Consider the following 23,932-nt stretch of genomic DNA (forward strand, 5'->3'; position numbering starts at 1 on the left):
ATTTTAACAAAATATGTTTGAAAAATGTTAAAATAGACAACAAATTTTTTTCTGTCTGTCTGTGCGCGCATTCTTTACTCATGAAAAAACATTCATTCGATTTGAGCACCAGCCGTTGCATGAAAATTAGTAAGGACCCAATTTTCTTTTTTCTTCTTTTTGTGTGTGTGTTATTATTGTAACGTGAATTTGATTTGTTTTTATTTTTATTTTTACGTTGAAAAGATTTAAAAAAAATATCGATTATGATGATCAAAACAGTTGATAAAATTATTGATATTGATATATTTCAAGATGTTTTCGGTTCAATCGATAAAAATTTTATCGAATCAATCATTTCGATTGCCAGTCTTTTTAAATATAACAGCAAAAACTTTTTGATGATGACAAAAGATTCAACTTTTGCTTATGGTCACCTAATTTGTAGAATGCTATCGTTAGAATATGATTTATTTAAACCACGACCTATTACTTCATTAAATAATATGAAAATTGTTCAAGTGGATTATGGTGACTATTTTGTCGTTATTCTCACTAATGATGGTCATGTTTATTTAGCCAGTGTTGAAGATGTCTGGAATACGAAAAAAACGTTCAAATTAATAACCGTCAGTGATAATGATGATCGTTTCAAAATGATTGCTTGTGGAGAATCAGATTTTCTATTGTTGCGACAGGATGGTACTGTTTTCAAAAGTTTTGACAGCATTTACGATTCCGTAAATGCTCGTCCAAAACGTATTGAACCTGTTGAAGATTTAAGGAATGTGAAACTTATTGCTTGTGGTGCAAGTCATTGGTTTGCATTGACAAATAGAGAAAAACTTTATTCATGGGGAGACAACGAATTTGGACAATTGGGTCATGGTTCTCAAAAACTTGTTGGTCGTCCAACATTTCTTCAAATTTCTAGTGATTCGATTAATAATCGAATCAAAGATATTGCTTCTGGCAGCTATTTTTCCTTAATTTTACTGGAAAATGGGCAACTTTATTCTTGGGGCAAGAATTTGGCTGATCCTGATGAATACTCCGATTCTAAAAATATTGATACCCCAAAATTAGTTCTTAGCCAAGTAGAAAGAATTGCCTCTATAAAATATAGTCATTTTGCCTTAGCTTATAGTAAATCATCGTATTATGTATGGGGAAAAATTCACGAACATCATTGGCCTTCATTCACAAAATTGAATGCTCAATTTGAATCATTTGCAGCTGTCGTTGAGAAATTCAATCCATCACCATTTACATTCGGTTTAACATCAACATTTTATCAACTTGACGATTGTAAACATTCACTTTGCAAACCCGAAGAATCGATTCGTCTATTATTTGATAATCCGGATAATTATGATGTTGAATTTATCATTGGCAAACAACAACAACAACGTATTGTGGCAAGTAAATGCTATCTAAAATCGGTATCGGAATATTTTCGCAAAATGTTATCTGGGAAATGGCGTGAAAATGATCGTATAATGATTGATTCATATTCCTATGATACATATTATTCATATCTAAATATGTTACATTGTGGTCATTTGGATTCAATCAAAATCAATACAGACAATATTGGCGAATTGATGGATCTGGCGCATTGTTATTGTGATGAGAAATTGCTTGGATACTGTAAATATTTCATTCAAAATGATCTTAATGAAAAAACATTACAAATTTATCTTCCATTAATCTCTAAATATCAACTTGATGAATTAAACGGTAAACTTCGACAAATTGCATTGGAAAAACTATTTCCCCATACGCGAAGCAATTATCGACAAAAAATTGAGAATTCTGTTCAAGATTTTCTTCAAAATTATATCGAAAAACAGCAACCATCATTGCATTCATCTTCAGAATCAATAGATTCATCAAACAAAAAACCCAAAATCAAATGATTGCATTTATTTTTCAAAAAAAAAAGTTCTGTAAGAGGTGGAATTTATCAACGACATTATCCTTCATTCACAATATTAAATTTTAAATACAAATCATAACATTGCAGTTGTTGTAGAAAAAAAATCGTAACATTGCCATTGACATTTGGTTTAACATCAACATAAAACAATTAACGATACAAATGTAAAATTTAAAATTTCTATTTAAGATTTTTTTTCTTCAAAATCATTGTTTTATAACATTTTTTTTCTTTCACTAATCAAATCAAATGATCGATTGATTAACAATAAAAAAAAATTGATTTTTTTTGGGAGGGAGGATTTTTTTTCGGTTGTTACATTCTGACTTGAATTTGGAAAACGCGCGCCAAAAAGATTTTCAAATTAAAATCATTGATGCTATCGTCGATTATGGAAAACAAAACTATAGCTTTGTTTTCCATCTGTTGCACTCTTCATTCCACGTTTTTTTTGTTTCTTGCATGATAAACATTCATTCGATATTGTTTTTTGTTATTCTTATTCGATTTTATTTTTAGTATTGCTTTTAGCGAATTGAATTTGATTTTTTTGAAAAAAAAATATTTGTCATTGGAAAATTATAAATTAATGGAAATTGGAAATCAAAACAAATCAAATCATTAGCACAACAATTATTGGAAGGATGTGAAAAATGAAAACAAAACTGGCTGATGAAGTTTGAATTATGATCAAAAATGGAAATAAAATTGATCAGAATTTAGAAGATACAGAAAAACAGGATGCCGATGGATATGGATTGGAAAAATATTTATCGTTAATATTAACAAGTTTTATGGACGGCTAAAATATTTGATGGAAAAACATATATAAACTCGATCAAAATTAGCAAACGTTGGTTGGAAATTGATGGAACTGGTCACATTGGTGGTAATGGAAATATTGATAATTGTATTGTAATTTTGGTGTTTTTAAATGTGAATAAAATAAGTTAAAAAAAAGTGTTGTGTTTGATATAATTAACATCGATTATGATGCCCAAAACAGTTGATAAAATTGTTGATATTGATATATTTCAAGATGTTTTCGGTTCAATCGATAAAAATTTTATTAAATCAATCGTTTCGATTGCAAGTCTTTTTGAGGATGATGGCAAAAACTTTTTGATGATGACAAAAGATTCTACGTTTGCTTATGGTAATCGAATATGTAAAATGTTATCATTGGAACATGATTCATCCAGACCACAACCAATTTCTTCATTGAATGATATGAAAATCATTCAAGTTGATTCTGGTGACAATTTTGTTGTTCTTCTCACTGATGATGGTCGTGTTTATCTAGCCAGTAATGATGATGTCTGGGATACGAAAAAAACATTTAAATTAATAACCGTCAGTAATAATGATGATCGATTCAAAATGATTGCTTGTGGAGAATCAGATTTTCTATTGTTGCGACAGGATGGTACTGTTTTCAAAAGTTTTGACAGCTCTAACGATTCCGAAAAATCTCGACCAAAACGTATTGAACCTGTCGACGATTTAAGGAATGTGAAACTTATAACTTGTGGTTTAAGTCATTGGTTTGCATTGACAAAAAGAGAAAAACTTTATTTATGGGGAAAAAACTATTATGGACAATCAGATGTTTTTGATGTTTTTGGTCGCTTAACAGATCTTGATTATTGTGATGATATTAGTGAGCCAACATTTGCTCAATTTCCTATTGATTCGATTGATAGTCGGGTCAAAGATATTGCTTCTGGCAGGTATTTTTCCTTAATTTTACTGGAAAATGGGCAACTTTATTTTTGTGGCATTGATTTGGCTGATGCTGATGAATTCTTCTTTTTAAAAAGTGTTGTTTCACCAAAATTAGTTCTTAGCCAAGTAGAAAGAATTGCCACTTCAAAATATAAAAGATTTGCCTTAGCTTATAGTAAATCATCGTATTATGTATGGGGGAGAATTTACAAACATCATTGGCCTTCATTCACAAAATTGGATGATAAATTTGAATCATTTGCAGCTGTCGTAGAAAAATTCACTCCATCACCATTTACATTTGGTCTAACATCAACATTTTATCAAACTGAAGATTGTAATCATCCATTTACCAAATTTAAAGAATCGATTCGTCGATTATTTAATCATTTACATCTTCAATAATCATTTATAAACATTTGTTTACTAATTAAATCAAATGATCCTTTTTGATTTTTTTCCTTCCTAATAAAATTGATTGATTAACAATTTAAAAAAATTGATTAATGATTTTTCTGTGTGATTTTTTTTTGTTGTTGTTAACAGGTTCGCTACCAGCGACGCATATGTGCGTCGTTTTAGTTCTTTATTTTGAGCCCGACGACGCAAATATGCGTCGTTTTTGTATTTACATTTAAGCAAATATGCTTGGTTTTAGTATTCACATTTGATCGAATTTGCGTCGTTTTTGTTTTTACATTAGATCGAATATGCTTGGTTTTTGTATTCACATTTGATCAAAAATGCGTCGTTTTTGTTTTTACATTAGATCGAATATGCTTGGTTTTTGTATTCACATTTGATCAAAAATGCGTCGTTTTTGTTTTTACATTTGATCGAATATGCTTGGTTTTTGTATTCACATTTGATCAAATTTGCGTCGTTTTTGTTTTTACATAAATGCAAATACTCGTCGTTTAAGATTTTACATTTATTTATCGATTAGATTTTTTCAAATTTCTTATATAATTATTTTTACAAATATGCGTTGGTTTTAAAATCATTGCCATTCAAAGTTCTATTATAAAAAATTCAATGGGCTGTGGTTAAAGATTTGTTTCTCAAGCGCTGGTAGCGAACGAGTTAAATTCTGACTTAACAGGTTCGCTACCAGCGACGCATATGTGCGTCGTTTTAGTTCTTTATTTTGAGCCCGACGACGCAAATATGCGTCGTTTTTGTATTTACATTTAAGCAAATATGCTTGGTTTTAGTATTAACATTTGATCGAATTTGCGTCGTTTTAGTTTTTACATTAGATCGAATATGCTTGGTTTTAGTATTAACATTTGATCAAATTTGCGTCGTTTTTGTTTTTACATTTGATCGAATATGCTTGATTTTTGTATTCACATTTGATCAAATATGCGTCGTTTTTGTTTTTACATTAGATCGAATATGCTTGATTTTTGGATTCACATTTGATCAAATTTGCGTCGTTTTTGTTTTTACATAAATGCAAATACTCGTCGTTTAAGATTTTACATTTATTTATCAATTAGATTTTTTCAAATTTCTTATATAATTACTTTTACAAATATGCGTTGGTTTTAAAATCATTGCCATTCAAAGTTCTATTATAAAAAATTCCATGGGCTGTGGTTAAAGATTTGTTTCTCAAGCGCTGGTAGCGAACGAGTTAAATTCGAAAGATGCGCGCCAAAAAGATTTTCAAATTAAAATCATCGATGCTATCCATCCATTTTAACAAAATATGTGAAAAAAATGTTTAAATAGACAACATAGTTTTTTCTATCTGTTGCACTCTTCTTTCCACGTTTTTTCTTGCATGATAAACATTCGATATTGTATTTTGTTATTTTTATTGAGCTCGATTTTCTTTTCAATGTTGTTTTCAGCAAATTAAATTTGATTTTTTGGAAGAAAACATCAATCATGATGGCCAAACCAGTGGATAAAATTATTGATATTGATATATTTCAAGATGTTTTCGGTTCAATTGATAAAAATTTTATCAAATCAATCGTTTCGATTTCCAGTGTTTTCAATGATGAACAAAACTTTTTGATGATAACAAAAAATTCTATATATGCTTATGGTGAACGAATTTGTAAAATGTTATCATTAAAACATGATTCATCCAAACCACAAAAGATTTATTTATTAAATTATATTAAAATTGTTCAAGTAGATTTTGGTGACAATTTTGTCGTTCTTCTTACTAATGATGGTCATGTTTATGTAGCCAGTGATGATTATTTCTGGAATACGAAAAAAACATTTAAATTGTTAACAGACATTAATGATAATAATGATCGTTTCAAAATGATTGCTTGTGGAACAAGAGATTTACTATTGTTACGAAAAGATGGTACCGTTTTCAAAAGCACTCAAACTTTGAATTCAAACAGAATCCCACTAAAATGTATTGAACTTGTTGAAGGTTTAAAGAATGTGAAACTTATTGCTTGTGGACCAGATCATTATTTTGCATTGACAAATAGAGAAAAACTCTATGGACAATCACATGAAAATGATAGTAAGCCTAAATTTTTTCAATTTCCTCGTGATTCAATCAATAGTCGAATTAAAGATATTGCGTTTGGCGAATATTTTTCCTTATTTTTACTCGAAAATGGAGAGCTTTATTTTTGTGGCAAGGATTTGACTAATACTGATATATATTCTTCATCAAAATTAGTTCTTGGCCAAGTGGAAAGAATTGCCACTACCAAATATAGTAAATTTGCCCTAGCTTATAGTAAATCATCGTATTATGTATGGGGAAAAATTTACAAACATCATTGGTCTTCATTCACAAAATTGAATGCTAAATTTGAATCATTTGCAGCTGTCGTTGAGAAATTCACACCATCACCTTTAACATTTGGTCTGACATCAACATTTTATCAACTTGAACAATATAAATATCCATTTTCCAAATTTGAAAAATCAATTCGTCAATTATTTAATAATCCAGATAATTATGATGTTGAATTTATCGTTGGCCAACAAAAACAACGTATTTTGGCATGTAAATTTTATCTAAAATCGGTATCGGAATATTTTTGTAAAATGTTATCGGGAAAATGGCTTGAAAAAGATCGTATAATAATAGATTCATATTCCTATGATACATATTATTCATATCTAAATAAGTTACATTGTGGTGATAAGGATTCAATCAAAATCAATGCAAACAATATTGGCGAATTCACTGATCTAGCACATTGTTATTGTGATCAAGAATTGATTGGATATTGTAAAAATTTTATTCGAAATGATCTTAATGAAAAAACCATACAAATTTATCTTCCAATAATTTCTAAATATCAATTTGATGAATTTAATGATAAACTTCGACAAATTACATTTGAAAATGTATTGCCAAAAATTCAAAATGAATCGATTCAAGATTTTCTTCAAAATCATTTTTATCTTTCATAATCATTTTTATTCCCCTTTTTTTCGGCTTATCCAAATTCAAAATATTGTAATTTTTCTTCAATAAAATTGATTTAAAATAAAAATTTTATCAAATCTTTACAAAAATATTTTGAAGTTAAAAACCTTATGTTGAATGAAAATAATGAATTTTTTTTCATTTTGTTGATTTTCGAATACCTATTTTCGAATGTTTTTGGTCGCTTAATCTCAGTGGCTGCACAATAATCGCGATGCATCGGAAAAACAATCGAAAATATTTCAAAGCAACAACTGTGTGTGTGTTTACAGTGTAGATTTTTTTTCTGAGTGGTCTGTGTGTGTGAGTGAGTGTGTGTACGGAATTCATTCGATCTTCCTTTTTTTTTGTTATTTCGTATTGTGCTCATTGTTTTGTGTTGTTTTTAGCAAATTGAATTTGATTTTTGACTTTTGAATTTGAAAAAAAATATTTAACAACAATCATGATGGCCAAAATTGTTGATGAAATTGTTGATATTAATATATTTCAAGATAAATTCTATGCAATCGATCAAAATTTTCTTTATTCAATCGTTTCCATTGCCAGTCTTTTCAATGATGGACAAAATTTTTTGATGATGACAAAAGATTCTACATTTGCTTATGGTGATCGGATTTGTGAAATGTTATCATTAAAACATGATTCATCCAAACCACAAAAGATTTCTCTATTAAATGATATGAAAATCGTTCAAGTGGATTCTGGTGGCAACTTTGTCGTTCTTCTCACTAATTATGGTCATGTTTATTTAGCCAGTGATGGTAATTGGGATACCAAAAGAACATTTAAATTGATAACCGTCACTAATGATGCAGATCGTTTCACAATGATTGCTTGTTCAGAATCTGATTTGATATTATTACGACAAGATGGTGCCGTTTTCGAAAGCGCTCATCCTACATTCTGCAATTCATACGGATTTAATACATGTGGTGCTAAATTTTTTAATGCTATTAATGATTTAAAGAATTTAAAACTTATAGCTTGCGGACGAAATCATTGTTTGGCATTGACAAATGGACAAAAACTTTATTCATGGGGAAGCAACAATTCTGGACAATTAGGTCTTGATAGTGTGCGGTCTGAATTGAACCCAAAATTTTGTCCTTTTCCTGGTGATTCGGTCAATAGTCGAATCAAAGATATTGCGGCTGGAGAGAATTTTTCTTTATTTTTACTCGAAAATCTTGATCTTTATTTTTGTGGCGAGGATTTTTCTGACAATTGTGAAGATTTTTTCTCACCAAAATTAGTTCTTAAGGAAGTAGAAAGAATTGCAGCTTTCAAATATGGTGAATTTGTCTTGGCTTATAAGAATTCATCGCATTACATATGGGGAAAAATTGACCAAAGTCATTGGACTAAATTCAAAAAATTGAATTTTTGCTCAAAATCATTTGCAGTAATTGTGTCAAAGTTCACATCATCACCATTTACATTTGGTCTAACACCAACATCAGATCTAACACCAACATTTGGTCGAACATCAACATTTTATCAACTTGAAGAATATAAACATCTACTTTGCAAGTCCGAAGAATCGATTCGTCGATTATTTAACAACCCGGATAATTATGATATTGAATTCATCATTGGCGAACAACAACAACGTATTGTGGCAAGTAAATGCTATCTAAAATCGGTTTCGGAATATTTTCGCAAAATGTTATCGGGTGAATGGCGTGAAAATGATCGTATAATGATCGATTCATATTCCTATGATACATATTATTCTTATCTGAATATGTTACATTGTGGTCCCAAGGATTCGATCAAAATTAATGCAGAAAATATTGCCGAATTCACTGATCTAGCACATTGTTATTGTGATGAGAAATTGATTGGATATTGTAAAAATTTTATTCGAAATGATCTTAATGAACAAACATTGCAAATTTATCTTCCGTTAATTTCTAAATATCAACTTGATGAATTGAATGGTAAACTTCGACAAATTGCCCATGATAAATTATTTCCCGAAATTCAAAACAATTATCAAAGAGAAATTGAGAATTCTGTTCAAGATTTTCTACAAAATTATCTCGAAAAACGGCAATCATCTTCAGAATCAATAGATTCATCAAACAAAAAACCTAAAATCGAATAATTGTTTCATTTTCTAAAAAAGTTCTGTATGAGGTCGAATTTATCAACGACATTATCCTTCATTCACAAAATCATTTGCAGTTGTAGAAAAAAATCACCACTGACATTTGGTTTAACATCAACATAAAACAATCAACAATAAGAAAAATTTAAAATTTTTATTCAAGATTTTTTTGCTTCAAAATCATTTTCATTGTTTTATAACATTTTCTTTCTATTAATCAAATTAAATTATCCTTTTTTTCATTCAATAAAATTTTTTTTACAAAAAAAAGTCAAAGTTTATAAAATTATATTTTAAAAAATATAAAATGTTTTTTTAAAATTATCGATATCGATTCGAATGTTTGGTCTTGTGAATGTCATTTATGAATGAATACATCATTTTCGAATCGAAAAGCTTATAAACACATCTGCAGTGTGTGTTTATACGGAATTTATTCGATTTTCCTTTTTTGAGCTCATTTTTTTTGTTTGTTGTCGAAATTTATGTGAATTTGGATTTGATTTCTTTCTTTATTTTTTCGTAAAAATATTCTACAACAATCATGATGGCCAAAATTGTTGATGAAATTGTTGATATTGATATATTTAAAAAAGTTTTTAGTGGAATCGATAAAAATTTTATTATATCAATCGTTTCGATTTCCAGTTTATTCGATGATGGAAAGAATTTTTTATTGATGACAAAAAATTCTACTTTTGCTTATGGTGGTCGAATTTGTAAAATGTTATCATTGGAACATGATTCATCCAGACCGCAACCAATTTTTTCATTGAATGATATGAAAATTGTTCAAGTAGATTTTGGTAACAACATTGTCGTTCTTCTAACTAATGATGGTCAAGTTTATGTAGCCATAGATTATGATGAGGATGAATGTCAGGATGTATCATTTGGATTAATAAACGTCAATCATAATAATGATCGTTTCAAAATGATTGCTTGTGGAGCATCGGATTTTCTATTGTTACGAAATGATGGTAAAGTTTTCAAAAGTTTTGATAGCATTTCATAATTCTACGGATTTAATACATTCGACAAAAACGTATTAAACGTGTTGATGATTTAAGGAATGTGAAACTTATTGCTTGTGGTCACAGTCATTATTTTGCATTGACAAATGGACAAAAACTTTTTTCATGGGGAGCCAACAAATATGGACAATTGGCTCTTGCTAATCGTAAAAGTGTTAGTTAATCCAACAATTATTATCAACTTTTCTGGTGAATAGTCGAATCAAAGATATTGCAATTGGCAAGTATTTTTCCTTGTTTTTACTCGAAAATAAGAAGCTTTATTTTTGTGGCATCGATTTGAAAAACGATATTGGAAATAATAAGAAGGATCGTGACATAATTGTCTCACCAAAATTAGTTCTTAGCCAAGTAGAAAGAATTGCTACTTCAAAATCTAAGAGATTTGCCTTAGCTTATGGTAAATCATCGTATTATGTATGGGGAAAAATTTACAGACGTCATTGGCCTTCATTGGCTAAATTCAATATTCAATTCAATTCATTTGCCGCTATTGTAGCCAAATATTCACCCTCACATTTTACATTTGGTCTGACATCAACATTTTATCAACTTGATGATTGTAAACATTTACTTTGCAAACCCGAAGAATCGATTCGTCTATTATTTGATAATCCGGATAATTATGATGTTGAATTTATCATTGGAAAACAACAACAACGTATTGTGGCATGTAAATGTTATTTAAAATCGGTATCGGAATATTTTCGCACAATGTTATCGGGAAAATGGCGTGAAAATGATCGTATAATAATTGATTCATATTCCTATGATACATATTATTCATATCTAAATATGTTACATTGTGGTCCCAAGGATTCAATCAAAATTAATGCAGAAAATATTGCCGAATTCACAGATCTAGCACATTGTTATTGTGATGAGAAATTGATTGGATATTGTAAAAATTTTATTCGAAATGATCTTAATGAAAAAACATTACAAATTTATGTTCCATTAATCATTAAATATCAACTTGATGAATTGAATGGTAAACTTCGACAAATTGCCCATGATAAACTATTTCCCAAAATTCAAAACCATTACCAACAAGAAATTGAGAATTCTGTTCAAGATTTTCTACAAAATTACCTCGAAAAACAACAATCATCATTTCAATCATCTTCAGAATCAATAATAGATTTATCAAATAAAAGACCCAAAACAGAATAATTGTTTTATTTCCCAAAAAAGTTCTTTGTGAGGTCGAATTTACCAACTACATTATCCTTCATCCGTAAAATGATTTGCAGTTGTTGTAGAAAAAAAATCACCACTGACATTTGGTTTAACATCAACATAAAACAATCAACAATAAGAAAAATTTAAAATTTTTATTTAAGATTTTTTGCTTCAAAACCATTTTCATTGTTTTATAACATTTTCTTTCTATTAATCAAATTAAATGTAAAATGTTTTTTTTTAAATTATCGATTCCGATTCGAATGTTTGGTCTTGTGAATGTCATTTATGAATGAATACATCATTTTCGAATCGAAAAGCTTATAAACACATCTGCAGTGTGTGTTTATACGGAATTTATTCGATTTTCCTTTTTTGTTTTCGAGCTCATTTTTTTTTGTTCGTTGTCGAAATTTATGTGAATTTGGATTTGATTTCTTTATTTTTTTCGAGAAAAAATTCAACATTAATCATGACTAACCGATCAGTTGATAAAATTGTTGATATTGATATATTTCATGATACTTTCTATGCAATCGATAAAAATTTTATCGAATCAATAGTTTCGATTGCAAGTCTTTTCAATGATGGACAAAATTTTTTATTAATGACAAAAGATTCTATATTCGCTTATGGTAATCGAATATGTAAAATGTTATCGCTAGAATCGGATTCATCAAAACCACAAAAGATTTCTTTATTAAATGATATGAAAATCGTTCAAGTGGATTCTGGTGACAATTTTGTTGTTCTTCTGACTAAAAATGGTCATGTTTATATAGCCAGTGATGATGATATATGGGATACGAAAAAAACATTCAAATTAATAACCATCAATAATAATGATAATAATGATGATCGTTTCAAAATGATTGCCTGTGGTGCATCGAATTTATTATTGTTACGAAATGATGGTACCGTATTCAAAAACATTCATAATTCACCTTTAATGCTTGACGGTTCTAAATCAAATGTTAACGAATGTATTGAACCTGTTAAAGGTTTAGAAAATGTAAAACTTATTGCTTGTGGAAAATATCATTGTTTGGCATTGACAAATGGACAAAAACTTTATTCATGGGGAAGCAACAATCATGGACAATTAAGTCTTGGTCATCGTAAAAATGTAAGTGAATCAACATTATTCCTAATCCCTGGTGATACGTTCAATAGCCGAATCAAAGATATTGCGTCTGGCGAAAGTTTTTCCTTATTTTTACTCGAAAATGATGAACTTTATTTTTGTGGCATAGATTTGGCTGATGTTTATAAGTCCTGTAATCATAAACGTATTGTTTTACCGAAATTAGTTCTTAGCCAAGTAGAAAGAATTGCCACTTTTAAATATGGTAAATTTGTATTAGCTTATAGAAAATCATCGTATTATGTATGGGGAAAATTTACGGACGTCATTGGCCTTCATTCACTAAATTAAATTTTCAACCAAAATCATTTGCCGCTATTGTAGCAAAATATTCACCATCGCCTTTGACATTTGGTCTAACATCAACATTTTATCAACTTGATGATTGTAAACATTCACTTTGCAAACCCGAAGAATCGATTCGTCTATTATTTGATAATCCGGATAATTATGATGTTGAATTTATCATTGGCAAACAACAACAACGTATTGTGGCAAGTAAATGCTATCTAAAATCGGTATCGGAATATTTTCGCAAAATGTTATCTGGGAAATGGCGTGAAAATGATCGCATAATGATTGATTCATATTCTTATGATACATATTATTCTTATCTAAATATGTTACATTGTGGTCATAAGGATTCAATCAAAATCAATACAGAAAATATTGCCGAATTGACGGATCTGGCACATTGTTATTGTGATGAGAAATTGCTTGGATATTGTAAATATTTCATTCAAAATGATCTTAATGAAAAAACATTACAAATTTATCTTCCATTAATCTCTAAATATCAACTTGATGAATTGAATGGTAAACTTCGACAAATTGCCTATGATAAACTATTTCCCGAAATTCAAAACAATTACCAACAAGAAATTGAGAATTCTGTTCAAGATTTCCTTCAAAATTACCTCGAAAAACAGCAATCATCCTCAGAATCAATAGATTCATCAAACAAAAAACCAAAAATTGAATGATTGTCTTTTCCCCTAATAAAAAATTTCATTTAATAAAAATTTTATTTCATTTTTCTTTGTTTAAAATTCATTAAAATAAAAAAGCGATTAGAAAAAAAAGATCGAAATCATTATCGATCGATTTGTATTAGAATTTTCGATAAGAATTTGGAAATTTCACATGAATTTGTCGTTCCAAATGACCAGCCAAATGATGCCAACCAAGCTGTTTGAATGCTCGTATTATTCGATGTTCGGTATCCATTTTGTTGGTCCAAAATGGATCATCTTCATTATTACAGCCACCACTTTCATTGTTGTTTACAGTTGCTGCTGCTGCTGATGATGATGATGAATCATCCGGCTGTTTAAGTGCAATCTTAATGAATCGAGCATAATGTCCATGAAGAAGTAAATGTTTCTGTGCAAATGGCAATGTTTTCGAATCATTATAAATATTATCCACTAATAATGATAATTTTCCATAAACATCTTCAATATTTTCAGAAAATTTGCCAGGAATTTCAACATTCGAATGATAATGACGACGATGTTTAATTAAACGACAAAGCTGTATACCTTTGATAATCAATGTATCCATTACTATTGATTTAGTTTTTTCCGTTCTAGATTTGATGATTAAAGACAACAAAAAAAAAAAACCAAAATGAAAGCAAAATAACAAACGAAATTTTAAAAACTTACATTTTAGCCTGTGATTGTGAAACAAGAATTCGTTTGTTATCCAATTTGAATGTTGTATATGTGTTTAGAAAATCTTTGATTATTGGTTCAAGAATTTTATCCGCCATTTCAATTTGATTTAATAGTTCTTTTTCTTTAGAACAAAGCCATTCATGATCATCACCACCGCCAACAATATCATTATCATGTTTATCATCTTTAGTTGTTTTTGAAGCTTCATCAGTTTCACATATTATTTTTGAATGTGGATTTTTAATCGGTTCCTGATAACGTAATTGTAATTTGGCTAATAAAAATTGTGGATCACAAGCAACATTATTATCTGATTCCAATGATTCCAAATATTTTCGTTGACAATTTTTATCCAATTTATTGACAAGACCAATACGAATTTCATTCAAATCTTTATCATCATTCGATGTTGATGGTTTTGTTGAATCTGTTGTTGTTGTTGAATCCGTTGTTGTTGTTGTTGCTGCTGTTGTCGAAGTTGTTGATTGTTTATTTTTATTATTCTGATTCGAAATCGAATTCGATCCATCACAATCAACTATCAATTCGATTGGAAAATTTTTCATAAATAATGCTTGTTGTTGTTGTTGATCATTATTATTATTACTACTATTTTGATTCGATTGAATTGAAATATTTCCACGAAATATTCCCATCATAGATGATTTGATTGGTATAGATTTCGAACCAATCAAACATGATCCATTCATAATATTCGATATAAATATCGGTACGGTAATATTTGTTGGTAATAAAATATTTGTCAATTTTTTACTATCATTACCAATAATTGCCTGATAATTTGATGAATAAATTGGCAATATGATTGTATCACGTAATTTATGTATAATTTGTATTGGTAATTCTTGTACATGTTCCAATTGTTTAATCGATTCATGACGAATTTGTAACAATATTTTATATTCACCTTTATCCAATTTAATGTTATACTAAATTTTTATAAAATAGTGGAAAAGAATTTTCGATGAATCAATCAATCAATCAAGTTTTTTTTTTGTTGTTGTTGAACAAACCTTTTCAGGATAAGCATCACCTGATGCTAAATGTTGTTTATTCGAATCGAACAGCATCCATAATTGTGATTCATATGGTGATTCATAAAGTATATCCGATAATAATGGAAACGATATACGACAATCGCTGTTTTTTGTCTGTGATTGATGAATTTTTTGCAAAAAAGTTTCAACGTTTAAAAACAAAATTTTTTTAAAAAGAAAAAAACTTACCAATTTAAGCGAATAAGTCAATATTATTTCATAGATAATTTTTCCTTCAGGCCATTTATCACGACAATCAAGTAATGGTCGAATTTTTGATTCCAATGGTTTAATCGAATGAATAAATGTTTTAAATTTTAATATAGGATTAATTTTCATTGGTTGTTGACCAAAATTTCTTAAATCAATACGTTTAATACAATTACTTGCAATCAAATTACCGTTACCCGTATGATATTCATTAATAATATTGATACGATAAAATTCCAATTCAACACTAGTTTCATTATTGAATAAACAAGACCACCATTTACCGAAACAAATTTCCATTGTTAACGAACCGATTACATCAAAATTATAACAAATATTTGATGATGGTTGAATGGAAAAATATTTTAAAAAATCATAATCCCTATAACTTTTTTGTGCAGGTAATTGATGAATATGAAGAACATATTTTCCAATTTCGGTTGTATGATTATTACGTATTACGATACGTGCTGATGTTGAATTATCTGGTACATTGATAAACAAACGTTTAAAATAACCAGCACGAAAATGTTCAGTAAATTGATATCGATCATTTTCACTAACGTATAGGGAAAAAAATTTATAAAAATTAAAAAAATTAAATTTCCATTAAAACTTACATAATCAACGGTTTAATAACTGTAACAAGAATCTTGAACGATGATCCTTTTTCAATACATTTTACATCATATGCTTCAATCCATGTTTGATAATATTGACCATCCACTAATGAACTAGGATCAATACGTACCATAAACGAACGTGAACCATATGTTAGATTAAAATATTTTGGACATTTTATCCATGTTTCCGTACATATTAGATTGAAATTCATTTCAAAATTTATCTTATCATCTTGATTTTTATCTTGAAATAATTCCGGTGTTACTGTTATTGTATGCATTGATGGTTTTCTTGTTTGTTCAAATTCACGAAGATAAATTCCTAATGCATTCGCTGTTGTTGATGATGATGATGATTGTCCATCACTATTACAAGTGATTCGAAATTGAATATTACGTTCATTATTAAGCTGTTGTTGATAAGTGGTTAGAAAATCAAATGCTTTTTCCACTTGTACTAAACCATTACCATGTGATATTGGTTCAAAATTTTGTACTTTCAATGCAGTATTTTCCAAACTCATTCGTATTGAATATGGTGTATATGGTATTGATCGTTGTTTACATGCCGATAATAATAATGCAATACAACCACAAACATTTGGTGATGCCATCGATGTACCATTCATTAGTACACCACTTTTCAGTGTCCAATTCGGTACGGATGTAATTGCACCACCAGGACCACAAACCGAAACACCTGGTGCACCATTACTAGCCGGACCACGTGATGTCCATGAATATGATGATCCGGGTAATTTTTCCAACATTGAATATTCAGCTTCCATCATATCAGGTGTAACATAAGCACCAACACTAATTATCTTATCGGATTGCATTGATGATAATGCACCAAGTGTTGATAAAGCTGGTCCATCATTTCCAGCTGCCACAACATAGATAAGACCATGTTTATTGATCAAATCATTGACCAGATCGAATACACGACCTTCAGCCCAATGACCAGGTTCACCATAGCTCATATTAATTACATCACAACCAGATTCAATAGCTTTGATAAATGCACGAATAATAGCCGAACCAGTTTCCATTGTACCAAGACGATTATCACCGATAACAATCGATACAAGCTGTGCACCCGGTGCAACACCATTTCGATCCGGATCATTGGGAAAATTTGCTGCAGCAATTGATGCAACATGTGTTCCGTGACTTGAACATTGGCCAACAATTTCCAAAAGATTTCCATCATCATAAATATTAACCGAATAATTAAATTTATCACGATCCGAAATGGTACCATATTGATGACATTCACGATAATTACCCAAAACAATACAATCATTTAATCGTCCTTCACCAGTTGTATCGATACAGGCTCTAAATTTTGTTTCAATTTAATAAATTAATATAGAAACAAACCAAACAAATCACAAAACAAAAAACTTACTTCCAATATTGACCATCGAAAAAAACAATACAATCAAATGTTGGACCAAGATCGGAAATTTTTGCCTGTGCATCTTTTAATAAATCAATTTGTGATTTTAATTCTTCACGTTCAAGCATAATACGAATTCTTTCCTGTTGATTTTCAATAATTTCATCATTCGAATGTTTTTGACAAAATAATTCATAACGTTTTAAAGCATCGGCCAATAATGGTTTATGTTTAGGTAGAAATTCTTTATCCAGATAATCTTTTTTTATACGTGAACGTACAGTGGTTGGAAATAATTCATAAATATTTTTCACACCAATATGATATTTTCCGGATGGATTTTTCCATTCATTTGGAATCTTTTGGAACAAACAAAGAAAGATTATTTACAATCAAAACCAAAAAACATTCAATAATCATTTACCTTAAGTTTACGTTTAGTTAAACCGATAATATAACCATCAGAATCTGGTTCAACAATTGTTGTTGTATCAACATCACCAGAACCGGTTGCATCAATCATATCGATAATTTTTGGTTGTCCATCACTGGTTATGGTTAAACCTGGTGCACCAGGATCAATACCTGAATCAAAAATAGCCATACGTACTGAACGACCATCATATGATGGATATTTTGTTAAAAATATTGATGCTTGTGTTTCACGTTTCGGTAATAATGCATTGTAGGGAAATTCATCAAAATTATGATCGGTCATTTTTGGTTTGTTTGGTTGGTTGGTTGAAAATTCAATCGTTAATCGAACAGATTTTTGTGGATAAAATTTCAAAGTTTTTATATGAGAAAAAAAGACCAAACGAAATATTTTTATTATCGTTTTTCCGTTCTGTCTGTTTTATCGATGTTTGTTTGTTTTTGTGCAAAACTTAATCAGCGAAAAATCAATCAATCAATTAATCTGTTAACCAGATTGACCGGTGTGGTAAATAAAAAAAACTGACAAAGCAAAATGATGATGATGATCGGAAATATTTATTGAAATGACAACCAAAAAAAAAAAAAAAACATACGATTCGAGGACAACACCCGAAGATAAATAAATTTGTTTATTTAGTTGAGTTTTAAATAGAAAAATTAACGATTATAAATCGAAATTTTTTTTAATAAAAAAGAAAATATTGATCAAGAAGTATAACCATCAGTAATCATCATAAATGATCGATTTTATTCACTGTGTTTATGCAAACTCATTGTTGTATACAATTTTGGCGCATGCGTCGTACGATTTCGAACATTTTGGAAATTTTTTTTTTTTAACTATTCATTCTTAACACGTTCATACCATGCATGCATGGTGTGGTATTATTTTGAAAAAAATCTTTTTTATTTAATTTTTATTAAATTTCAATATTACAAAAACAAATTTGAAGGCATTGAACATTGATTTTTGTTGATAAAGATTAACATTGTTACACAAAAAAAAAAATGAAAATGAAAATGTTATGATAGTCGAATGTATCGATCGGAAAGAAAATCATTTTCAGTTATCGTTAATTTAGGTTGATTTTTTTTTTAGTTTGCAAGGCAAATCTTTCGTTTCACAAAAAGATTGTTGTTCGGAAAACAATTTACCAAAAATTTTGTAATATTATTAATGATTTTTGGTAAAACATCTTCGATGGTTAGTTTGACAAGTTCATTTCATCAAGTTTATATTTACTGATTAATGGAAGATAAGTCAATAAAGTCCATTCCATTTAGATTCAATTCGTATGAATGATTTACAATGTTTCATTAATTCTTCATCATCATAACAATTGGCCAGATCAATAAATTCGGCTATATTGAATTGATTGATTTGGATTTGGCCAGTATGTAACATACGTAGATATGAATAATATACATCATAACTATAAGCATCAATCACCACTCTATTATTACTTTCTTGCCAATCACCCGAAAACATTTGACTATAATATTTGGATGCCATTTTCAAATAACATTTACAAGCCAATATACGTTTGTCGCCGATAATAAACTCGACATCATAATTATCTGGATTATTGAATAATCCAATAAATGATATCGGATTATTGGATTCGTATGTATAGAAGGTTGATGTTAGGCCAAAAGTGATTGGTGATTTATTTACTATTGCTGATGCTGCAGCAAATGATTTCAGTTGACCATCCAATTTTTCGAGAGGGACTGATTTTTTATTGTTTTTTCTACCCCATTGATAATAATGGGATGAATGATCCAAAACAAATGAAAAAAGAAAACTATTCTTACAAGCCACACTTTGCACATTTTCAATGGGAATTTTTGTCGGCACTTTTGCATTTGGCTCATTATCATTAATTGATGGTTGACCATAACCACATCCGAAAATTTGACCATCCTCCAATAAAAATAAAGAATGTCTGGCACCGGCCACAATATTTTTAATTTGACCATCAGGAAATGAAACAAGTGAAGGTGTTGTTCGGTCATTTATATCGCCTAGACCTAACTGTCCATACTTATTACAGCCCCAGGAATAAATTTGATTCGTATTGGTAAGAGCAAGGCTATGTTCACCACCACAAGCTATTATTTTGACATTATTCAAACCAGTGTTCACAAGAGTAGCATACGATGAATCTGAATTACCGGTCAATACACCATAACAATTATCACCCAAAGCGAAAACCGTTCCATCTTGTCGTAACAATAACAAATGAAGACAACCACATGCTATCATTTCAAAACGATCATTACCGGTTGAAATCAATCGAAAAGTATTGTTCGTTTGCCAATCTGAATCATCACTGGCTAGATACACTAGTCCATCATCAGTTAAGACGACAACAAATTCATTGCCGGATTCAACTTGAATAATTTTTTTGCCATTCAAAATGTCAATCTGTTGTGGTCGTTTGGGATCATGTTCTAACGATAGCCATTCGCATATTACATTACCATATGCATAGGTTGCATCATCGGTCATAAATAGAAAATCATTTTGATCCATAGACATTTTAAAAATTGAAAAGATTCTTGGAATAAATTCCGGATCAATATCTTTTAAATCATTTTGAAATAATTCGATATCCACACAAGTATCGGTTGTTATTTTTCTCATTGTTTTTTTCTTGAAAATTCAATTTCAATCCCAGCAAAAAAAAAAAACCAATATTCAACGATGGTCTGCTCCACACTATCTGAACAATTGATTATTCAATCGATCGATTGATTGATTTGATCATTAACAACGAATTTTCGAAAACAAAAAACACAAATCGAAAGTAAACAACGAAATGAAAAAGGTTACACGATCGTTAGATGATCGTTGCATATATGCTCGAAAAAGGAAAATCGAAAAGAAAACATTAACGTGCGCATAAAGTTTGCGCAACACGTTTTTTTTAGCTGTCCAAAATTGTAATGTTAATGCAGGCATATTTGTGGAGCAGAAATTTGGTTTCCTCACATCACGAAAAATAATATCCAAAAACTTAATTCATTACAATACCAAATAGCTGTCCGATGTATTCATGCTTATAAATCAACATCTTCACATTGTACACACCTCTTAGCGAAGATTCCCCTCCTCTCTGACTTCATGCAAGCCAAAGTCATGAAACACCATGGTTCCCCCCAAATTTCCATTGACCTTTTCTTTCAAGACAAATTTAGATATTACCTAGAAAACACAAACACCACATTTCAAACTTTCTTTCCGTTAGGTATACCAAAACACATTATCCCAAACAAAAACACTACACCATTCTTCACAGGCCACGGCCCATTCTTCTCTTTTATCAACCGTTTACACGCACAAACAACACCAAAACACTGCTCCTGCGGCAGTGAAGAGACCCCTCTTCACTTGCTGTTGGAGTGTATTCACACAAAAGATATTATTAGTAACTTTTTCCACACTAGAAACACGAACACGTACACAAAAAATAAAACTAATTATATTAAATTCTCATCACTATGTAAATCAATACTCTTACACATACAAATAACACACTCATTAATTTCATAAAAATAATTTTTATCATTATTTATTGGTACAAGAGTCCTAGGACTTCGTGCCGAAATTGTTTCATTAAATTAAATTAAATTAAATTAAATGCAGGCATATTTTATTTTTTGTTCAACATGCGACGTACGGTATACGCAATCAAATAGAAAAAAGGGCAAAAATTCTGGCTTAAAAGATTCATTTTTGATTGTCACTTTTGACTATTTTTTTTCCCAAAAAAAAGATTGTTGTTCAGAAAAAAAGAGGTACAATTAATGAATATAGTGTCCATTCTTATCAAAAAAAACTAAAAAAAAATTTCTGAATTCATCTCTATCATCGATGATAATTTCCCTCATCTTGGATCTATTTTTTGTTGGCCCGATTTTCAAAATTGGATTAAATCATAAACAACAATTGATTGCATATCCATAATAATACTTTATTACGGAAAAAGTTTTTTAACAAATTTAATTAACAATTGTTATACAAAACAAAAAATGAAAATGTTATATTTATCAAATGTATCAATCGGAAACAAAATCTTTTTCAGTTATCGTCAATTTTTTTTTCGTTTGCAAGGCAAATCTTTTGTTTCACAAAAAGATTGTTGTTCGAAAAACAATCCCAAAAATTTTGTAATATTACTGATTTTTGGTATAACATCTTTGATAGTTAATTCGACAAGTTTATCATTCATATCATTAAGTTCATATTTACTGATTAATGGTAGATAAATGAATAAAGTTTGCTTATTGAGATCCCTTCGTATGAATGTTCGACAATGTTTCATTAATCGTTCATCACAATAACAATTGGCCAGATCGATAAATTCAGCTATATTGGATCGATTGATTCGAATATTGCCAGTATGTAACATACGTAGATATGAATAATATACATCATAACTATATGCATCAATCACTACTCGATTAGTATTTTCTTGCCACACACCTGAAAACATTCGACTATAATATTTTGATGCTATTTTTAGATAACATTTACAAGCCAGTATTGGTTTATCATCGATTACAAATTCAACATCATAATTATCAGGATTATTGAATAATTCAATAAATGATATCGGATCATTGGATTTGTATGTATAGAAGGTTGATGTTAGGCCAAAAGTGATTGGTGATTTATTTACTATTGCTGATGCTGCTGCAAATGATTTCAGTTGACCGTCCAATTTTTTGAGTGGTAACAATTTTCTATAATTTAATCTACCCCATCTATAATAATGTGATGAATGATCCAATGCCAATGAAATATGGAGATAATTTGTACAAGCCATACTTTGAACATTTTCAATGGGAATTTTTTTCGGCACAAAAGCATCTTGCTTAGCATCATTAATATAGCGTGGACCATAATCACATCCAAAAATCTGACCATCCTCCAATAAAAATGAAGAATGCCATTCACCGGCCACAATATTTTTGATTGGACTATCAATCGAACCATCAGGAAATGAAACAAGTGAAGGTGTTGTTCGGTCATTTGTATCCCCTAGACCTAACTGTCCATACTCATTCCAGCCCCAGGAATAAATTTGATTCGTATTGGTAAGAGCAAGACTATGGCCAGCTCCACAAGCTATTATTTTGACATTATTCAAACCAGTGTCCACAAGATCATTATACGATTCCGGTAAATTACCGGTCAATTGACCATATTCATTTTCTCCCAAAGCAAAAACAGTTCCTTTTTGTTGTAACAACAACAAATGATGCTGTCCACATGCTATCATTTCAAAACGATCATTACCGATAGAGATCAATCGAAAAGTATTGTTCGTTTGCCAATTTGAATCACCACTGGCTAGATACACTAATCCATCATCAGTTAGAACGACAACAAAATTATAACCAGAATTGGCTTGTATAATTTTCTTGCCATTCAAAATGTCAATCTGTTGTGGTTGTTTTGGATTATGTTGTAACGATAGCCATTTGCATATTTCATCACCATAAACATAGGTAGCATTATTATTGGTAATAAATAGAAAACCCATATCACTATCATGAGAGGATATTTTAAAAACGGAAACAATGTTTGGAATAAATTCCGGATCAATATCTTTTAAATCATTTTGAAATAATTCAATATCCACCCAAGTATCGGTTGGTATTATTTTCATTGTTTTTTTTTCTTGAAAATTTAGTTTTGTTTGCAGCAAAAAAAAAAAGGTTTTCAACACTGGTCTGCTAAAACACACACATAAACAAACAATCACAAAATGTGTAATACACAATACCCGAACAATTTATTGATTGATTTGATCATTAACAACAAATTTTTGAAGAAAAAAATACAAAAATTGAAAGCAAACAACGAAATGAAAAAAGTTACACGATCGTTAGATCATCGTTGCATTTATGCTCGAAAAAAGAAAATCGAAAAGAAAACATGAGTTTGCGCAACACGTTTTTTTTAGCTGTCCA

At 29.7% G+C, this 23,932-nt stretch overlaps 8 protein-coding genes across 8 annotated transcripts; 5 read left to right on the forward strand and 3 right to left on the reverse strand.

Annotated features, from left to right (window-relative positions):
* Window positions 1–79: 79 nt before the first annotated feature.
* On the forward strand, window positions 80–2,207 carry LOC142645951 (RCC1 and BTB domain-containing protein 2-like). The gene is made up of 2 exons (XM_075823573.1): window positions 80–129; window positions 226–2,207. The coding sequence occupies exons 1-2, from the start codon at window positions 81–83 to the stop codon at window positions 1,896–1,898; spliced, it is 1,722 nt and encodes a 573-aa protein (XP_075679688.1). The 5' UTR covers window position 80; the 3' UTR covers window positions 1,899–2,207.
* Window positions 2,208–5,719: 3,512 nt separating this feature from the next.
* Window positions 5,720–7,184, forward strand: LOC142645942 (RCC1 and BTB domain-containing protein 1-like). The gene is made up of 3 exons (XM_075823542.1): window positions 5,720–6,494; window positions 6,585–6,985; window positions 7,167–7,184. Exons 1-3 carry the CDS (start codon window positions 5,720–5,722, stop codon window positions 7,182–7,184), a joined length of 1,194 nt encoding a protein of 397 aa, XP_075679657.1.
* Window positions 7,185–7,260: 76 nt separating this feature from the next.
* LOC113794788 (RCC1 and BTB domain-containing protein 1-like) lies at window positions 7,261–9,415 on the forward strand. The gene has a single exon (XM_027344928.2). The coding sequence runs from the start codon at window positions 7,513–7,515 to the stop codon at window positions 9,175–9,177; it is 1,665 nt and encodes a 554-aa protein (XP_027200729.2). The 5' UTR covers window positions 7,261–7,512; the 3' UTR covers window positions 9,178–9,415.
* Window positions 9,416–10,336: 921 nt separating this feature from the next.
* On the forward strand, window positions 10,337–11,455 carry LOC142645943 (RCC1 and BTB domain-containing protein 2-like). The gene is made up of 3 exons (XM_075823543.1): window positions 10,337–10,368; window positions 10,412–11,115; window positions 11,409–11,455. Exons 1-3 carry the CDS (start codon window positions 10,337–10,339, stop codon window positions 11,453–11,455), a joined length of 783 nt encoding a protein of 260 aa, XP_075679658.1.
* Window positions 11,456–11,749: 294 nt separating this feature from the next.
* On the forward strand, window positions 11,750–12,854 carry LOC113788743 (RCC1 and BTB domain-containing protein 2-like). The gene is made up of 2 exons (XM_075823575.1): window positions 11,750–12,522; window positions 12,650–12,854. Exons 1-2 carry the CDS (start codon window positions 11,869–11,871, stop codon window positions 12,704–12,706), a joined length of 711 nt encoding a protein of 236 aa, XP_075679690.1. The 5' UTR covers window positions 11,750–11,868; the 3' UTR covers window positions 12,707–12,854.
* Window positions 12,855–13,546: 692 nt separating this feature from the next.
* TppII (Tripeptidyl-peptidase II) lies at window positions 13,547–18,675 on the reverse strand. The gene is made up of 7 exons (XM_027338193.2): window positions 17,937–18,675; window positions 17,522–17,871; window positions 16,108–17,451; window positions 15,467–16,046; window positions 15,254–15,391; window positions 14,208–15,169; window positions 13,547–14,128 (listed from the first exon to the last, which is right to left on the reverse strand). The coding sequence occupies exons 1-7, from the start codon at window positions 18,228–18,230 to the stop codon at window positions 13,651–13,653; spliced, it is 4,146 nt and encodes a 1,381-aa protein (XP_027193994.2). The 5' UTR covers window positions 18,231–18,675; the 3' UTR covers window positions 13,547–13,650.
* Window positions 18,676–18,942: 267 nt separating this feature from the next.
* On the reverse strand, window positions 18,943–20,827 carry LOC113798967 (RCC1 and BTB domain-containing protein 2-like). Its single transcript, XM_027349563.2, has one exon. The coding sequence runs from the start codon at window positions 20,595–20,597 to the stop codon at window positions 19,212–19,214; it is 1,386 nt and encodes a 461-aa protein (XP_027205364.2). The 5' UTR covers window positions 20,598–20,827; the 3' UTR covers window positions 18,943–19,211.
* Window positions 20,828–21,992: 1,165 nt separating this feature from the next.
* Window positions 21,993–23,855, reverse strand: LOC142645944 (RCC1 and BTB domain-containing protein 1-like). The gene has a single exon (XM_075823544.1). The coding sequence runs from the start codon at window positions 23,626–23,628 to the stop codon at window positions 22,045–22,047; it is 1,584 nt and encodes a 527-aa protein (XP_075679659.1). The 5' UTR covers window positions 23,629–23,855; the 3' UTR covers window positions 21,993–22,044.
* Window positions 23,856–23,932: the final 77 nt, after the last annotated feature.

Source organism: Dermatophagoides pteronyssinus, unplaced genomic scaffold, assembly GCF_027571235.1.
Source record: "Dermatophagoides pteronyssinus isolate colony J.1.1.1.1 unplaced genomic scaffold, Derpt_VIB-CSIC_2022.12 sq0031, whole genome shotgun sequence".
NCBI lineage: Eukaryota > Metazoa > Arthropoda > Arachnida > Sarcoptiformes > Pyroglyphidae > Dermatophagoides > Dermatophagoides pteronyssinus.

Excerpts from the sequence above, each read along its gene's own strand:
- LOC142645944 (XM_075823544.1), bottom strand. The coding sequence starts at position 23,628 with ATGAAAATAATACCAACCGATACTTGGGTGGATATTGAATTATTTCAA.
- LOC142645942 (XM_075823542.1), top strand. The coding sequence starts at position 5,720 with ATGTTATCATTAAAACATGATTCATCCAAACCACAAAAGATTTATTTA. Across the intron at positions 6,495-6,584 it reads ACCATCACCTTTAACATTTG|ATAATTATGATGTTGAATTT; the intron begins GTCTGACATCAA and ends TTAATAATCCAG.
- LOC113794788 (XM_027344928.2), top strand. The coding sequence starts at position 7,513 with ATGATGGCCAAAATTGTTGATGAAATTGTTGATATTAATATATTTCAA.
- TppII (XM_027338193.2), bottom strand. The coding sequence starts at position 18,230 with ATGACCGATCATAATTTTGATGAATTTCCCTACAATGCATTATTACCG. Across the intron at positions 17,452-17,521 it reads TTCGATGGTCAATATTGGAA|AGCCTGTATCGATACAACTG; the intron begins GTAAGTTTTTTG and ends AACAAAATTTAG. Across the intron at positions 14,129-14,207 it reads TCACAATCACAGGCTAAAAT|AACGGAAAAAACTAAATCAA; the intron begins GTAAGTTTTTAA and ends CATCAAATCTAG.
- LOC113788743 (XM_075823575.1), top strand. The coding sequence starts at position 11,869 with ATGACTAACCGATCAGTTGATAAAATTGTTGATATTGATATATTTCAT. Across the intron at positions 12,523-12,649 it reads GTCTTGGTCATCGTAAAAAT|ATTTGGCTGATGTTTATAAG; the intron begins GTAAGTGAATCA and ends TTTGTGGCATAG.
- LOC113798967 (XM_027349563.2), bottom strand. The coding sequence starts at position 20,597 with ATGAGAAAAATAACAACCGATACTTGTGTGGATATCGAATTATTTCAA.
- LOC142645951 (XM_075823573.1), top strand. The coding sequence starts at position 81 with ATGAAAAAACATTCATTCGATTTGAGCACCAGCCGTTGCATGAAAATT. Across the intron at positions 130-225 it reads CAGCCGTTGCATGAAAATTA|ATTTAAAAAAAATATCGATT; the intron begins GTAAGGACCCAA and ends TACGTTGAAAAG.
- LOC142645943 (XM_075823543.1), top strand. The coding sequence starts at position 10,337 with ATGGACAATTGGCTCTTGCTAATCGTAAAAGT. Across the intron at positions 10,369-10,411 it reads CTCTTGCTAATCGTAAAAGT|TCGAATCAAAGATATTGCAA; the intron begins GTTAGTTAATCC and ends TCTGGTGAATAG. Across the intron at positions 11,116-11,408 it reads TGAGAAATTGATTGGATATT|TTCTTTGTGAGGTCGAATTT; the intron begins GTAAAAATTTTA and ends TTCCCAAAAAAG.